This window comes from Neoarius graeffei, chromosome 9 (assembly GCF_027579695.1).
Source record: "Neoarius graeffei isolate fNeoGra1 chromosome 9, fNeoGra1.pri, whole genome shotgun sequence".
In the NCBI taxonomy this organism is placed as follows: domain Eukaryota; kingdom Metazoa; phylum Chordata; class Actinopteri; order Siluriformes; family Ariidae; genus Neoarius; species Neoarius graeffei.
Window position 1 is genome coordinate 6363211 of NC_083577.1, and position 17930 is coordinate 6381140.

The 17930-nt window shown below is 46.2% G+C and overlaps 1 protein-coding gene across 3 annotated transcripts in view; it reads left to right on the forward strand.

The window, feature by feature from the left end:
- Window positions 1–17930, forward strand: part of nckap1 (NCK-associated protein 1) — a 196515-nt gene that overhangs the window by 130257 nt on the left and 48328 nt on the right. For all 3 annotated transcript variants that reach the window (XM_060928976.1, XM_060928977.1, XM_060928978.1), the window contains 2 exons: window positions 2229–2374; window positions 5036–5168. In XM_060928976.1, coding sequence (XP_060784959.1) covers window positions 2229–2374; window positions 5036–5168 — 279 coding nt within the window. The remainder of the gene's footprint in view (window positions 1–2228; window positions 2375–5035; window positions 5169–17930) is intronic.

Here is a 17930-nt window from a genome sequence, read left to right on the forward strand (position 1 = left end):
AATCAGAGCATACCGAGATCATTAGAGTGCCAGAAAGTACCGTCAGACCCCAGAGGTTTAAAGGTGGAGTACGAGATTTTTTTCAGGAGTATTTTTTTACCATATTGCTTGAAAAGCTCCTCACACCCATGTTGCAAGCAGTATAGTAGAAGGTTTGACCCAAAAACAAAATATTTTAATCCAGTCTGCAGTGTAAAATAAAGGAAAAACGCCATCCAATCCTATCGAGGTACCACCTCAAAATGATTGGATACTGACACGTCAATCAGACTGAAGCCCGCGACCCCAAACCCCACCCCCGCCCCTACCCTTGCGCGTACAGTATGCGCAGGGACCACTCCAGCCATTTCAAAGCAACGGATAGATAGCCTACCATACCAATGAGGCATGGGTTTTTGAAACCACCTCCTCCTCCCGTATCCACTATTCGTTCGGATTCACTCTCAGGCTCTGACCTGTAAGTACCATTATGTTCACATAAACATGGTTTTGGCAACATGCTTGGGAGGCGCGGGTAGGGAGGGGGGTGGAGACACGGGGGGGTGGGAGCATGGCGAGGGCGGGCGTGTTTCTTTTCAAAATATGGCTTGCGGGAACCGTTATTTCAAAATCTCATACTCTATCTTTAACTGGCGTTTGCGGATGTAACGCCGTATTGTAGCTTGACAAAGGTTTCCCAAAGTAATCCCGAGCCCATGTGGTTCTATCGGCTCGAGATGAATGACAGTTCTTGATGCAGTGCTGTCTGAGGGATCGGAGATCACAGGTGTTCAGATTAGGCTTGAGCCCTTGCCTTTTACGCCCCAAAACTCCTCCAGATTCCTTGAGTCATTTAATGATGATATGCACAACAGAGGGTGAAATATCCAAATCCCTTTCTATCTTTCTTTGAGGAACATTATTGTTAAACATTTCAAAAATCTTCTCAGGGCGGCACGGTGGTGTAGTGGTTAGCGCTGTCGCCTCACAGCAAGAAGGTCCTGGGTTCGAGCCCCGGGGCCGGCGAGGGCCTTTCTGTGCGGAGTTTGCATGTTCTCCCCGTGTCCGCGTGGGTTTCCTCCGGGTGCTCCGGTTTCCCCCACAGTCCAAAGACATGCAGGTTAGGTTAACTGGTGACTCTAAATTGAGCGTAGGTGTGAATGTGAGTGTGAATGGTTGTCTGTGTCTATGTGTCAGCCCTGTGATGACCTGGCGACTTGTCCAGGGTGAACCCCGCCTTTCGCCCGTAGTCAGCTGGGATAGGCTCCAGCTTGCCTGCGACCCTGTAGGACAGGATAAAGCGGCTACAGATAATGAGATGAGATGAGATGAAATCTTCTCACGCATTTGTTGACAAACTGAAGATCTTTGGCCCGTGTTTGCTCCTCAAAGACTCGGCCTTTCCCGGATACTGATTTTTGTACCAAATCATGACTACGGTCACCTGTTGACGTCACCCGTTTCAAATCACATCATTATTTGTTTTACCTCATTACTCGCCCTAAATTTCCCCATCACAACTTTTTTGGAATGCCTTTCAGCCCTGAAACACATGAACGGATGTACGGTATATTAACGAATGACCAGACAAAACCTGACGTATCTTGGGTTCATACTGTCTGTAATGAAATGCAAGTCAAAGTAAACTTAGAAATCACTGCTTTATTTTTTATTTGCATTTTCCATACCGTCTCAACTTTTTCTGATTTGAGGTTGTAAATAAACATCTCCTTATGGAAAGGACCATATCAGTGATTACACGTTTTTCTTTAAATAGAAAAAAAAATTAATCCGTTGATGTGCACGTCCACCACCGTCCTCGTCAGTGAGCAAGTTCTGTGGTCTCGGAGTCCGTTTCCTTGATCCTGGTCTGGAACAAAATGAAGGGGGGGGGACTCCAAACCTGGGAATTTTGAGCTGCGGAGTGTTGGCCAGGCGATGCTCATGTTTCTCACTTCAAAGCAACGTGTGTGAAGGCCATGCAGTGAAGCACAGCGTGTTTCTCATGGGTCTGAACCCGTGTGAGTGTGTCAGTCGATCGTCTGTGCTGTGATTCAGCAGTATCATGTTTGTGTGAATATTTCCCAGAAGTCCTGCTCAGAGCTACACGCGCAGAAAACCGCACATTCCTTTACCAAGCTCAGTTTTCCATCTGTCTCTTTTTAAAAATGTTTTTTGTGGGTTGTCAGAATGAAGAAATGACCTTGACCGTGTGTGTGTGTGTGTGTGTGTGTGTGTACACGTTGCAGGCTTACACCAGTGTATCCAAGGCGTCTCTGGGTATCGCAGACCACCGGGAGCTCGGTAAAATGATGAACACCATCATCTTCCACACCAAGATGGTGGACTCTCTAGTGGAGATGCTGGTGGAGACGTCGGACCTGTCCATTTTCTGGTACAATCCAAACACCCCCCCCACCACCACCCTTTTAAATTAAATAAACGTCCCACACAGGACTCTGTAAACATTGACATCTCGGTGGCGGTTGCCTAGGGCAACAGTGTGTTTGGTTGTTTTGCTGTGTGTGTGTCTGGACTGATTAGATATCACTTTAGCAGAAGCATGGGAAGCTCAAACTGTGTCCCCCATCTGTCTGTCTGTCTGTCTGTCTGTCTTTCTTTCTTGTGTTCTCGATCACTCTCATTCCCTTTTCCACTCATCTTTTGTTTTCTCTCTTAAACTTATTCCTTATTTTAGCCTTCCTTTTCTTCTCCATTCTTCTCTTATCTTTCTCCACTGTTATCGTCATTTGTTCACTTCCTGTTTTCCTCAGCTCCTCTGTTTCTGCTTCCTCTCTTGTCGAAGAAGAAGCAGCAGCGGCCAAGAAGCTTTTATTTGTCACACATACACTCGAGCACAGACTTAAGCACACAGTGAAATTGCTCCTCTGCAGTGAACACACACACCCAGAGCAGCGGGCAGCTATGCTACAGCGCCCGGGGAGCAGTTGTAGGTTCGGTGCCTTGCTCAAGCACACTTGAGTTAACCTAACCTGCATGTCTTTGGACTGTGGGGGAAACTGGAGCACCCGGAGGAAACCCACGCGGACACGGGGAGAACATGCAAACTCCGCACAGAAAGGCCCTCGCCGGCCACGGGGCTCGAACCCGGACCTTCTTGCTGTGAGGCGACAGCGCTAACCACTACACCACCGTGCCGCCATCACTCCTTACTTTCTCTTCTCCTTATACTTTTCCTACCTTTTTTCTTCCATCATTTTCATCTCCTGCTCTCTAACTTTCTCTTCCCCTCTTTCTTTTCTACTTTTTAATTTGCACTAGCAAATTGTTACTCTCACTCAGGATCTTTCTTTATTTTTCTTCTTACTATTATCCTAACGTGGGCGGCACGGTGGTGTAGTGGTTAGCGCTGTCGCCTCACAGCAAGAAGGTCTGGGTTCGAGCCCTGTGGCTGGCGAGGGCCTTTCTGTGCGGAGTTTGCATGTTCTCCCCGTGTCCGCGTGGGTTTCCTCCGGGTGCTCCGGTTTCCCCCACAGTCCAAAGACATGCAGGTTAGGTTAACTGGTGACTCTAAATTGAGCGTAGGTGTGAGTGTGAGTGTGAATGGTTGTCTGTGTCTATGTGTCAGCCCTGTGATGACCTGGCGACTTGTCCAGGGTGTACCCCGCCTTTCGCCCGTAGTCAGCTGGGATAGGCTCCAGCTTGCCTGCAACCCTGTAGAACAGGATAAAGTGGCTAGAGATGATGAGATTATCCTAACGTTTTTAGGACGCTACTTCTCCCTCAGTTTTCAACCAATCGTCACCAAATTTCACATAAAGAATACCTCTGGACCGAATTACGTTGGTATGGCTTGGTGCTGAACCGGGTCACTGATCCGGAATGATCCATGAAAAATGGGATTTTTTTTTTTCCTCACTAAGCGTCATTCTTTATCTCTTACCGTTCCGGATCTATAGGGTACAGTGACCAGACATCCCGGTTTGTAAGAGCTATAACAAATCACTGTGACTTTAGTCACAGTCTCTATCTTGTTGTCGTCATCCTCCTAATGTTTTTAGGACGCTATTTCTCCCTCAGTTTTCAACCAATCACCACCAAATTTCACATGAAGAATCCGTCTGGGCTGAATTGTGTCGCTGTGACTTTTGGTGCTGATCTGGATCACTGAACCAGAATGATCCATGAAAAATTGGATTTTTTTTTGCAATCACTTACAAGTCTGTCAGTTTTCACGATTCTTTTTCATCACGGTATTTTAATTTTTTTCAGGGCGCAACTTTTCCTCACTAAGCGTCGTTCTCTATCTCTTACCATTACGGGTCTATAGGGGACAGTGTTCAGACGTCCCGGTTTGTAAGAGCTAGCGCAAATTACTGTGACTTTAGTCTCAGTCTAGTTAAATTTTCTTCTTTCGTCGTTTCTCCTCCTCCTTCCTTGCCTCTTTCATTCACACTTCTCCCCCCCCCCCCCCCCCCCCCCATTTTGCTGCTTTTTCTCTCTTATTCCCACTGTCTCTTATCTTATGTACGTTTGGTCTTTCCTAACTCCATGTTGTTGTTGTTTTTTTCTTCTTGTCATTTATAAAAATTGTTTCCATGTCTTTTTTCTCTCTTTCCACACTGATGTCTTTGAATCATTTTCTCAAACCTTCGCCTTTTCTCCTTTCCTCATTCTCAGATCTCTGCTTTTCTTTCCCCCTTTATTCCTTCCTTTTCATGTCTTTATCTCTTTGTCTCCTGCTCTTTTTCCAATTCTCTGTGACTCATTCTTTTTTTTTGTCCCTTTTCCGTACCTTGCTTTGATTTTTTCTTTCTTCCTTCACCCTTTGTTTTTATGATTTCTTTTTTGCTCCACTCTGTTTTCTTATCTCAGTTTGTCTTTTCTGGTCTTGAATCCCCCCCCCCGGTCTTTTTTTCTTTCTCTTTTTTTGCCTATCCCCTTTCTCTCCTGTCTTCTTTTTTGAGGGCATCTTTTCCATTGTATTCATCATGCATTTTATCACCTCTTTCTCCACTTTCATTTCTCTTCTACCTTTTCTGTCATTTCTTTCTTTTTGTAAACTCGATCCATTTTTTTCTCTTCTCCTCTACAGTTTCTACAGCCGGGCGTTTGAGAAGATGTTCCAGCAGTGTTTGGAGTTGCCATCTCAGTCGCGTTACTCCATCTGCTTCCCTCTGCTCTGTACCCACTTCATGAGCTGCACCCATGAGCTCTGCCCTGAAGAGGTGACTCTCTCTCTCTCTCACTCACACACACACTCACACACACACACACACACACACACACACACACACACACACACAGAGGCTCTGTTTGGTCTGGGGACCACGATATATTTGACATGTTTACAGTGAACACTTGATTTGTCGATCATGGCCCACACTGTGGCAGTGTTAAGACCCAACTAATCACACACCATGGTGCTGTTAGACACACACACACGCGCGCGCTATTCCCTGATTGAATCTCCACCTTGTTTTATTATAATTGCACCCCCTGTGTAGCAGTGATTGGCTATAAATAAATGATGGCTCCAGCCTTAGTGATGATTCAAGGTCAGTTTTTACACATGGCTATTAATAAATAACACAGTCCTGGTGCTGTATGTAAATGGATCAACACGCTTTAGGAAAACATCAGCCAGTTGCACGCTTCACCTTGTGACGTATCCATTTTAATTTCCTCAGGTGGGTTATTAGTTATTTCATTGTGCGAATAAAGGCAGATCTTGCTGGCATGATTATATCTCTCAAACAAACATTAAAAAGGTGAGTGATTGGCTGATCTTATCGAATATCGTCTCTCCAGCAGGATTCCTGTCACTCAGTAACGAGGACGTACGTGTGTCCCGTATGATGCATGATTATAACGTGGATGAGGATTTATTCTCCAGCTTGTTTACAGAGGTCATCGATGTGGCTCCTGCCGCTGAAACAGGTCTTTCACTGTGCCACTGCCATGAAACCCCTAATTATCTGTTTTCACTCTATTTAATGAGCACATTTACATCTGGAGGGCAAAAATAATCAATAGTGAATTATTCAGACACTGAAACCTTAGTGCTTTATTTAGTCAGAACTCATTTGCTTAATTGGTAGACACAAGCAAAACAGTCTACCGTAAACACACACGCACAGCTAATGACCTTAATATGGCCATGATGATGCTGTTGGTTCAGACTGCTGTGGGTGGGTGAGTCAAGGGGGCTGTGTTCTCCCTAAAGAGGCATTTTATACGTCACCAAGATGTTCCCTCAGTCAGTCTGGACCATTTATATTTAAAAAAAAAAACTACTATTTTTGTATCTCTATCCATTGCTCTCTGTTTATATATAATTTTTATTTTTTTAAGTTATTCCACGGAATCGAGTCGTACATGAGCTGATAGCCGACGAGGCGCGTAGCACCAAGTTGGCTATAATCCATGTACGAAGAGATTGAGTGGAATAACTGTTTTATTCTGTCCACATTCACTGGATTTTGAGAAACGGAGCGTTTTTATTTTTTGCAAATTCAATAAATAAACTTCATGCAAAACGTCCGACAAAATCATTTCCACTTAACAAACCGGCGAAGTGACGGGAGCATTTTGTGAAAAATGCTGCTATAATAGTTCTTGAAAAATACATTCTTACCATCAAATTCTTTCATTCCACATTTTGTTGCTTTTTTGTATTTTTTAGGGTTTTGTTTTCGAGTTTTTATTTCGTCCTTGGTTCGTTCAGCAACACACTCTGCCATTTTTGTTTTTCTCTACTCACGGTATATGAGCTGATAGCCTTGTAGTAGAGTAGCCAATCAGAGTGTGCAATTGCTCATATCCAGTGAATGTGGATAGAATAATATATATATGTACATGTTATTTACCAGCCGGGAGGTCCATATGGTGAAATACCGTGACCGAGGTCTTGAAAGTACTGAGCGAGGCCCTCTGGGCCGAGGTCAGTATTCAAGGCCGAGGTCACGGTGTTTCACCATACGGACCGACCTTAAGCTGGTAAATAATTTTACTTTTTTCTTTACCAATTTCTAACAGAAAACGAGAGTGCCCGAAAGGGAAAACCGAGCTGAGCTGCCATTTTGAATCCTCATTCACGGCTGTAATGCAAATGGCTTCCTCCTCGGTATACAAGTGCACTTCCATGGCAGGAAAACACCTACATTTTGCTGCCTGTGTTGTCCCCTATTTATACAAATAGGAGTCATTCAGGATTTAGCCATGTTTTTGCTCAGCGTTAGCAACAGTTACAGGTTTTTAGCTTTCTCCTGAAATGTTTTCTTTTATTTCTTCTTCCTCAGGGGAGTAAAATTCGCTTTCGCTGTGAAGACTGCCATTATCGCTATCCATGCTGTAAAATTAATGCTATTCTCCTGAGAAATGCTGGCAAACATTTATAAGATTTTTGATAATCTTATAAAAAAAAAGATAAATGTTGACAAAATATTCTACTATGTTGTTGTGAACGAGCGATTCGCCAGAGGTCCATAACATCGCTATCTTGATGTCTTGGATGCCTGTGGTAGAGTTGAATCTGCTTTGATCAACAGAGTGCACAGTGGCTGGAAAGAATTCCACAAGTTACTGCCTCTTTTGAGTTCCTGAGCCGTATCATTGAAAATGAGGAGCAAATTGTATCAAACCTGTGGTTTGGTCAACATTGATGTATGGTTACGAATCATGGCCATTAAAAGCTGAGGATGTTCAGAGACTTAATCATAACGAAATGGCCATGGTGCGTTGGATGTGCGACTCCTCCCAGAAGGAGATGAGACCTATTGAAAACAAGGTACTATTGAAAATGAGATACAACGCTGTCGATTACATTGGTTTGGCCACGTAGCAAGATGTGATGAAAGCAACTGGTTTAAATGTGTCCGGTGCCTGGAGGTGAATGGTTCCAAGGCTCGTGGCTGCCCTCGGAAAACCTGGCGTCAAGTTGTTGATCAAGATTTATGATCCAAAGGAATATCCAGTTGCCTTGCCCAAGATCAAGTTGAATGGAAGAAAATCATCAGATGACAGTCCAACCCATGCTTGCATGGACTAATAAAGGACTATAAACATGATTGATGGATGGATGGATTGAGAACATTCAGAAAGAAATTGGAAAGACCCTCAAACTCAAGGCCATAGTGTTATTTGGTCCATATAAGCAGCAGTCTCAAAATTCCCAGCAATGTTGGTATATTGTTGACTTAAAATATGGATGTTCAAGCTAAACTAACATCTAGTTCTAACCATAGCTCTCTAGAAGGATGTCCATATGATTTCAAGAGTTGTTGGAGTTTATACCCAGTGAGCATTTGTTTTGAAATGGTACAAAAAAAAAAAGCGATTTTTCCCGTATCATGGCCTTTACGTTATACACTGTATGGCCAGACCTTAGTGGACACCTGACCATCAGATTTGCATGTGCGTGTTGAACATCGAATTCCAGATTTAGCCCCCTTCACTGTTTTAATAATCTCACCTCTTCTGCAAAAGCTTTACACTAGATTTTGGGCGTGGCTGTGTTCATTCAGCCACAAGAACCATATGTGAGGTCAGGCACTTGTGTTGGGTGAGGAGGCCAGTTTAGTGTACATTGGGGTTGAGGTCAGGGCTCATTTTCTTTCTTCCACTCCAACCTTGGCAAACCATGTCTTCATAGACCTCGTTTGTGACCTTATCATCCTGGAACAGGTTTGGGTCAGCATACAGAGACATCCTATACAATTGTGTGCTTCCAACTTTCTGGCACCAATTTGGGGAAGAACCACATATGGGTGTGTTGGTTACATGTCCACAAACTTGAAGCCATGTAGGGCACTTCAAGCAAAAATTGCAATAGCAACCATTTTGACAACCAGCCTTGGTGGTGTTGGCATATTATATGCCATCATATCCAGGCTGGTGAGTCACATGGCATTTATGCAGGAACAAACACTCAAGATGGAAAAGCCCAGAAACCATACTTGCTCATGGACAATGTACAAGTGAGCTGACTCCACTGAAATGATGATGGCTGATGCTATCAACAAAGTTCTTATAAATTCTCCTTGATGCATATTGGGTACGATGCTAACCCAATCGAAGGAACAGGCTACGCTCAAAACCAGACAACAATGTAAACATGAGCCTAGAAAACAGCAAGCTACTCGATTTGAGGAAAATATCATGGGTAAGAGTCACATGGACGTGCAGTACAGTGTGGGGGGTGTACGTAACACGATCGTTTTGAAGGCGAGTTTAGGTCTTGCTTTAGGACACTGTGCCCTGCAAGACAGATCTAAATCCTGGCATTTGAAAGTGCTATTACATACTTTCCCCAGATTATTGCTCACGCAATCGCCTCTGAATTTGCTCAAGCTCGGTTTGTTTCCACTCTTAGGGATTGGAAATATTGTAAAAATCTTCGCTCCAGGTGTTTGGAACAGCCTCAGTTCTCAATGACTGGAATAGCACCAGTTCAGGGCCATAAGCTGCCTTTGATTCTAAAGATTGTGTGTTCCTGGCTGGTCGAAGTGGTTTTTGGTTACCCTAAAATGTTTATCCATCTTGGTTAATTCCTACCTGCCAGCCAGCTCTGCCCCATCATACACCAGCTACCAGTTGTGGAGGGTGAAACTTAGCATGCGCTTCCTCTGAGACATCAGCCAACTGCATCCTTTCCTTTCCTTTCAGTGCTCAGGCTACACTCAGAGGAAAGTGCTATTGACACACTGCCACATACATGAGCTTACAGAAGCCCACGATTGATGGTGTCACTGAGATTGACAGGAAAGAGCTTATGCCATCCGTCCCACTCGGAGAGCATGGCAAATAGTGAACACATTTCTGTTGTACCCATCGAGTCTGACAGTTGGCGTTTCCTCCTGTCTGATTTATGTTGCAATGAGATTTCAGTGCGACCTTTTGATTTGACTTTTTGGAAGATACCGGGCAATGGTGGCTCAAAGGTTAAACCTCTGGGTTACTGATCAGGAGATCGCTGCCACTGTTAGGCCCTTGAGCAAGGCCCTTAACCCTGTTTGCTCCAGGGGTGCCGTATCATGGCTGACCCTGCGCTCTGACCCCAACTTCCTAACAAGCTGGGATATGCAGAGAAAAGATTTCACTGTGTTGTGTTGTATGTGACAAAGGCTGCTGCTGCTTCTGAATGCAGAGTTGAGGTGAAATAAACTAGTCTCAAGAGTCGCTTTCTACAACCCCGATTCCAAAAAAGTTGGGACAAAGTACAAATTGTAAATAAAAACGGAATGCAATGATGTGGAAGTTTCAAAATTCTGTATTTTATTCAGAATAGAACATAGATGACATATCAAATGTTTAAACTGAGAAAATGTATCATTTAAAGAGAAAAATTAGGTGATTTTAAATTTCATGACAACAACACATTCCATGTCCCAACAGCCAGCCGCTGTGTCCGGGGGTCAGGTCGTCGAGGCCCCTGCCTTCGACTGCCACCCAATCCACACTGCACCAAACCCCTACTGCTACCTCTGTGGGTGGTGAACCCACAGGAGGTCGGGCCCACGTCGCCTCTTCGGGCTGAGCCCGGCCGGGCCCCATGGGCAAAGGCCCGACCACCAAGCGCTCGCATACGAGCCCCAACCCCGGGCCTGGCTCCAGGGTGGGGCCCCGGCTGCGTCCTACCGGGCGACGTCACGGTCCTGGATTTTTTCTCCATAGGGGTTTTTTGGTGAAAATTGCAAAGAGTTTGAACATATCATCATCTCCAGTGCATAATATCATCAAAAGATTCAGAGAATCTGGACTGGGCTGGACTTTCCACTTCTCTGGAGTCGCCCATGGTGAGCGGCGGCGGGCTGGTGTGGGCTTCCTTATAGCTCCCCAGCTCAGCCGCCATGTGTTGGAGTTTACCCCAGTGAACGAGAGGGTCGCCTCTCTGCGCCTTCGGATTGGGGAGAGGGCTCTTGCTGTTGTTTGTGCCTACGGGCCAAATAGCAGTATAGAGTATCCGGCCTTCTTGGAGTCCCTGGGAGAGGTACTGAGGGGTGCTCAGACTGGGGACTCCATTGTGCTACTGGGGGACTTCAATGCTCACGTGGGCGATGACAGTGACACCTGGAGGGGCGTGGTTGGGAGGAACGGCCTCCCCGATCTGAACCCGAGTGGTGTTTTGTTATTGGACTTCTGTGCTAGTCACAGTTTGTCCATAACGAACACCATGTTCGAGCATAGGGGTGTCCATAAGTGCACGTGGCACCAGGACACCTTAGGTCGGAGGTCGATGATCGACTTTGTAGTCGTGTCATCTGATCTCCGACCCTATGTCTTGGACACTCGGGTGAAGAGAGGGGCTGAGTTGTCAACTGATCACCACCTGGTGGTGAGTTGGATCCGCTGGCGGAGGAGGAAGCTGGACAGACCTGGCAGGCCCAAACGTATGGTGAGGGTCTGCTGGGAACGTCTGGCCGAGCACTCTGTTGGGGAGGTCTTTAACTCCCACCTCCGGGAGAGCTTTTCCCAGCTTCCGAGGGAGGCGGGGGACATTGAGTCTGAGTGGACCATGTTCTCTACCTCCATTGTGGACGCAGCTGTTCGGAGCTGTGGCCGCAAGGTCTCCGGTGCCTGTCGTGGCGGCAATCCCCGAACCCGGTGGTGGACACCGGAAGTAAGGGATGCCGTCAAGCTGAAGAAGGAGTCCTATCGGGCCATGTTGACCTCCGGGACTCCTGAGGCAGCCGACGGGTATCGGCAGGCCAGGCGTGCTGCAGCTCGGGCAGTTGCGGAGGCAAAAACTCGGAACTGGGAGGAGTTCGGGGAGGCCATGGAGAAGGACTATCGGTCGGCCTCGAAGAAATTCTGGCAAACCGTCCGGCGCCTCAGGAGGGGGAAGCAGTACTCTGCCAACACTGTTTACAGTGCGGGTGGGGAGCTGTTGACCTCGACTGGGGACATTGTCGGGCGGTGGAAGGAATACTTTGAGGATCTCCTCAATCCCACCGTCATGTCTTCCACTGAGGAGACTGAGGCTGATGACTCAGAGGTGGACTCGTCCATTACCCAAGCCGAAGTCACTGAGGTGGTTTGCAAGCTCCTCGGTGGCAGGGCACCGGGGGTGGATGAGATCCGCCCTGAGTATCTCAAGTCTCTGGATGTTGTGGGGCTGTCTTGGTTGACACGCCTCTGCAACATCGCGTGGCGGTCGGGGACAGTGCCTCTGGAGTGGCAGACTGGGGTGGTGGTCCCTCTTTTTAAGAAAGGGGACCGGAGAGTGTGCTCCAATTATAGGGGAATCACACTTCTCAGCCTCCCAGGGAAAGTTTACTCCAGGGTACTGGAGAGGAGAATTCGACCGATAGTCGAACCTCGGATCCAGGAGGAACAATGCGGTTTTCGTCCTGGTCGCGGAACACTGGACCAGCTCTATACCCTTCATAGGGTGCTCGAGGGTTCATGGGAGTTTGCCCAACCAGTCCACATGTGCTTTGTGGATCTGGAGAAGGCATTCGACCGTGTCCCCCGTGGTATTCTGTGGGGGGTGCTTCGGGAGTATGGGGTTCGGGGCTCTTTGCTAAGGGCTGTCCGGTCCCTGTACGAACGGAGCAGGAGTCTGGTTCGCATTGCCGGCAGTAAGTCAGACCTGTTCCCAGTGCATGTTGGACTCCGTCAGGGCTGCCCTTTGTCACCGGTTCTGTTCATAATTTTTATGGACAGAATTTCTAGGCGCAGCCAGGGGCCGGAAGGAATCCTGTTTGGGAACCACAGGATTTCATCTCTGCTTTTTGCGGATGATGTTGTCCTGTTGGCTTCTTCAAACCAGGACCTTCAGCATGCACTGGGGCGGTTTGCAGTCGAGTGTGAAGCGGCTGGGATGAGAATCAGCACCTCCAAGTCCGAGGCCATGGTTCTCGACCGGAAAAGGGTGGCTTGCCCTCTCCAGGTTGGTGGAGAAGTCCTGCCTCAAGTGGAGGAGTTTAAGTATCTCGGGATCTTGTTCACGAGTGAGGGAAGGATGGAGCGTGAGATCGACAGGCGGATCGGTGCAGCCTCCGCAGTGATGCGGTCGCTTTACCGGTCCGTCGTGGTGAAGAAGGAGCTGAGCCAAAAGGCGAAGCTCTCAATTTACCGGTCGATCTACGTTCCGACTCTCACCTATGGTCATGAGCTTTGGGTAATGACAGAAAGAACAAGATCGCGGATACAAGCGGCTGAAATGAGTTTCCTTCGCAGGGTGGCTGGGCGCTCCCTTAGAGATAGGGTGAGAAGCACAGTCACTCGGGAGGAGCTCGGAGTAGAGCCGCTGCTCCTCCACATCGAGAGGAACCAGCTGAGGTGGCTCGGGCATCTTTTTCGGATGCCTCCTGGACGCCTCCCTGGGGAGGTGTTCCAGGCATGTCCCCCCGGGAGGAGGCCCCGGGGAAGACCCAGGACACGCTGGAGGGACTATGTCTCTCGGCTGGCCTGGGAACGCCTCGGTGTTCTTCCCGAGGAGCTGGCCGAGGTGTCTGGGGAAAGGGAAGTTTGGGCTTCCATGCTTAGACTGCTGCCTCCGCGACCCGGTCCTGGATAAGCGGAAGAAGACGAGACGAGACAACAACACATCTCAAAAAAGTTGGGACAAGGCCATGTTTCCCACTGTGAGACATCCCCTTTTCTCTTTACAACAGTCTGTAAACGTCTGGGGACTGAGGAGACAAGTTGCTCAAGTTTAGGGATAGGCATGTTAACCCATTCTTGTCTAATGTAGGATTCTAGTTGCTCAACTGTCTTAGGTCTTTTTTGTCGTATCTTCCGTTTTATGATGCGCCAAATGTTTTCTATGGGTGAAAGGTCTGGACTGCAGGCTGGCCAGTTCAGTACCCGGACCCTTCTTCTACGCAGCCATGATGCTGTAATTGATGCAGTATGTGGTTTGGCATTGTCATGTTGGAAAATGCAAGGTCTTCCCTGAAAGAGACGTCGTCTGGATGGGAGCATATGTTGCTCTAGAACCTGGATATACCTTTCAGCATTGATGGTGTCTTTCCAGATGTGTAAGCGGCCCATGCCACACGCACTAATGCAATCCCATACCATCAGAGATGCAGGCTTCTGAACTGAGCACTGATTACAACTTGGGTCGTCCTTCTCCTCTTTAGTCCGAATGACACGGCGTCCCTGATTTCCATAAAGAACTTCAAATTTTGATTCGTCTGACCACAGAACAGTTTTCCACTTTGCCACAGTCCATTTTAAATGAGCCTTGGCCCAGAGAAGACGTCTGCGCTTCTGGATCATGTTTAGATACGGCTTCTTCTTTGAACTATAGAGTTTTAGCTGGCAACGGCAGATGGCACGGTGAATTGTGTTCACAGATAATGTTCTCTGGAAATATTCCTGAGCCCATTTTGTGATTTCCAATACAGAAGCATGCCTGTATGTGATGCAGTGCCGTCTAAGGGCCCAAAGATCACGGGCACCCAGTATGGTTTTCCGGCCTTGACCCTTACGCACAGAGATTCTTCCAGATTCTCTGAATCTTTTGATGATATTATGCACTGTAGATGATATGTTCAAACTCTTTGCAATTTTACACTGTCGAACTCCTTTCTGATATTGCTCCACTATTTGTCGGCGCAGAATTAGGGGGATTGGTGATCCTCTTCCCATCTTTACTTCTGAGAGCCGCTGCCACTCCAAGATGCTCTTTTTATACCCAGTCATGTTAATGACCGATTGCCAATTGACCTAATGAGTTGCAATTTGGTCCTCCAGCTGTTCCTTTTTTGTACCTTTAACTTTTCCAGCCTCTTATTGCCCCGTCCCAACTTTTTTGAGATGTGTTGCTGTCATGAAATTTCAAATGAGCCAATATTTGGCATGAAATTTCAAAATGTCTCACTTTCGACATTTGATATGTTGTCTGTGTTCTATTGTGAATACAATATCAGTTTTTGAGATTTGTAAATTATTGCATTCCGTTTTTATTTACAATTTGTACTTTGTCCCAACTTTTTTGGAATCGGGGTTGTATATAATCTGTAGTAGGGCTGAATGATTTTAAGAAAAAATTGAATTGCGATTTTTCTGGCAGATATTGCGATTTCGATTTCAACCACGATTTTTTTTTTCTTTAAATCGAGTTTCAGTGCAAATTAATTAATACAATGAATTCCATAAAGCTAATGCAAGAATGAAAACTGAGGTCAACAGATTCCAAATGTAGGCCTGTTTATTAACATTGAGTGCCTGAGGAACAAGTTATAATAACTTAAAATAAAAAGAGAGCCATCTTTCTTAAGTAAACTTTTGCTTCTTTTACTTTTCCCATCTACAACATATCAGACATAAAAAAGGTTGATCAATGGCTCAGCAGCATCAAAATATTGCACTTTTGTAAAAGAATGTACATAAGCATTATAAATTATAATAAACAACAAAGTAGAGCAAAAACGTCTGACCTTAAAAGTAGTGCAAGAATGGCTCAAGGGAGCTAGCTTATGAACATTAACAACATCAGCAGCAGTTACAGAAATTCAACCCCTGTACTCAGAAGCCTGTGCTTCTTTTTCACACAAGGTGGCAAGAGGAAATGAAATGTAATGGTAGTAAAAATAAAACATAATAAAAAAAACGTACAAATGATCCTAAATAAACACAAGCGATATTGGGAGACTTCAAAGTTTACCCATGAAAGGGTTAATTTTTCTAGTTTTCTCACAAGCCGTTTTAAAATGCAGATGATCCACGAGTTACACATTTGTATATTGAAAACCTGTGTTCTTGAAGCATTTTGCAATAAACTTGTGTGAAATTAATGCAAAAATATTGACTATAAAGCTGCTAATGGCGATAGACAGCCTTTCTATGGCGTTTGTATTGTTAAAGTAGCCTTGCGCTAACAGTTTGTCAGCTAACGACAGCTTGACAGCAAACTTGTCAGCGTTTCGTTTTTTCCCCTCCCAAACTGTATTTCAGTGTTCCGAAACAAAGTCAAGACCTACTTCAGACAAACGAATTATGATTGTTACCGGTAAACTGACTTTAAAGGACCCATGGCATGGTGGTTTGTTGATGCTTTAAACGGGCTCGTGGAGGTTTCCGGATGTTATATCCGCAGCCTTTCTCGAAATGAACCCTCGGCACGTAGACACAGCCTCCTGGGAGAAAGCCCCATTTCAGCGCTTTTCCCAGTGCGTCGTTTTGCTAATGAGAAGCAGGAGGCGGGGAAGGGTAGAGGGTGGGGGCGGGCCATGGGGGGAGGGGCTTGACCAAGCTGCGCACACACACATACTCGCTGCTATCAGCGCCTGTAGCCACGCTGCTAAGACAAAACCCCGTTCTTCCTCGGACTCCTTTCGTAAACTCAACGTGACACAGAGAACAGAGAGTGAGAGTGTTCGGAGTGGTAGTTTACGAACGTATAATACCCTAGGCTTGAACACGCACTCCATAACCAAAGAGGATAGAAGCAGCAACTACAGCAACATATCGCTTATCCAACAGAAGACATGCATTGCGGAGCAATAGTCAAACATAAGCTCATAAGTTACAGTCAATTTCCAGACTAAACTCAGTTTAACAGAGCATGCTGCATGCTCTTTAGTTTTGTAGCGCAGATTACCTGGCTAACTGCAGGAAGCGGTTAGCTGCACAGCTAATGTAGCCATTGCTAGGCTAACGCACCGATTTTAAAACACGGCAAAACGACTTAACAGTTATACACTTACTTGTTCGGTGTTTGTGGCTGATGCGGCAGGGATGCTTGGTACGGACCCAGGCTTCAGTGGCAGTTGATGTGCAAAACCTGACCTGTACTGTCCCAAGTTGTGGAAACATTCATCAGGAAAATGCTTCCGACAAACATGCACCATCTTAGGTAGACTCGACGGCGTATTATTGGAGTAAATAAAATTAAGCCACTGCGTCTTCAGGGGCTCTCCCATCGGCAGTAAAAACAGACTCCTTTCTGTGTTGTCACATCCATGTACAGCGCAATCTCCATGTTTCGCTCGCTTAGGTGGTGCCATGTTGTTGTGTCCTCCCTGTATGGTCTCCTCACTACAGCTGGGCGGGACAATCCATACAGTGGGTGGGAATCCAGAGGGGGGGCGTGGGGATCATCTCCCTTGCTGACGTAGTAAAGGGAAGAGTTTATCAACGCGCCGTTTTGACGCGCCATTCTCAAATGTTGGGCATAGTTTGGTTTACACATTATGAAATTTCTAGCCACTGGGGTGACTTAAGAAGGTCAGAGGAACTCATTTTAACGTTAAAAAACCTCAGAAAGTGAAAATTTCATGCCATGGGACCATTAAGGGACGGAGAGGGCAGAGTAATATAGCAGAGACTAGAGGGACTCTGCGAAGATAATACGCACTCTTGATTACAAACATACACACTCGCACAAACACAGGTTCCTGTACTTACCAACTACAAGATGCAGTCTGTGTCCGAAACACTGCAGGGATCAAATCCCCTGACTCCGCTTCAGCTCCCGCTTCAGCCATGTCTGAAATTGAATGACCAGCTACACTGATTGGAGTGGATAACACGTGACCTGTCCACGCGCAGCATGCAGCTTCTTGATTGGTAGCTGACACAGTGTTTTTACACCATGCTGGGGCAATACGCAGAGCATACATGTGTGAAATTATTGACGAAACAAAACATGGGTCAGTTTAGGAGCACTGAGAAAAACCGCGGCTTTGACGATCCCAAAATCGTGTTGTCTGAGATCGCGATTTTTGGTTGAAAACGATAGATCGTTCAGCCCTAATCTGTAGATCTGTTTACATTACATGCATTTAGCAGATGCTCTTAAGCTGGGCATACACTGTGTGATTTTTGGCCCGATTTTGACACGATTTTCATTCGTGCGACTGTTTTGGAGATCGGGCCGAGTTTGGGCTCAATCGTGCGTCTCGGATCGTGTAGTATACATGGGGTAACGACAAGCGATTAACACCTCACGACCTCCTCCCGATCGATCGGATGAAAATCAAACCTGTTTGAAATCCTGAGCATCGCATCCGAGCATCGGATCGTATAGTGTGAGA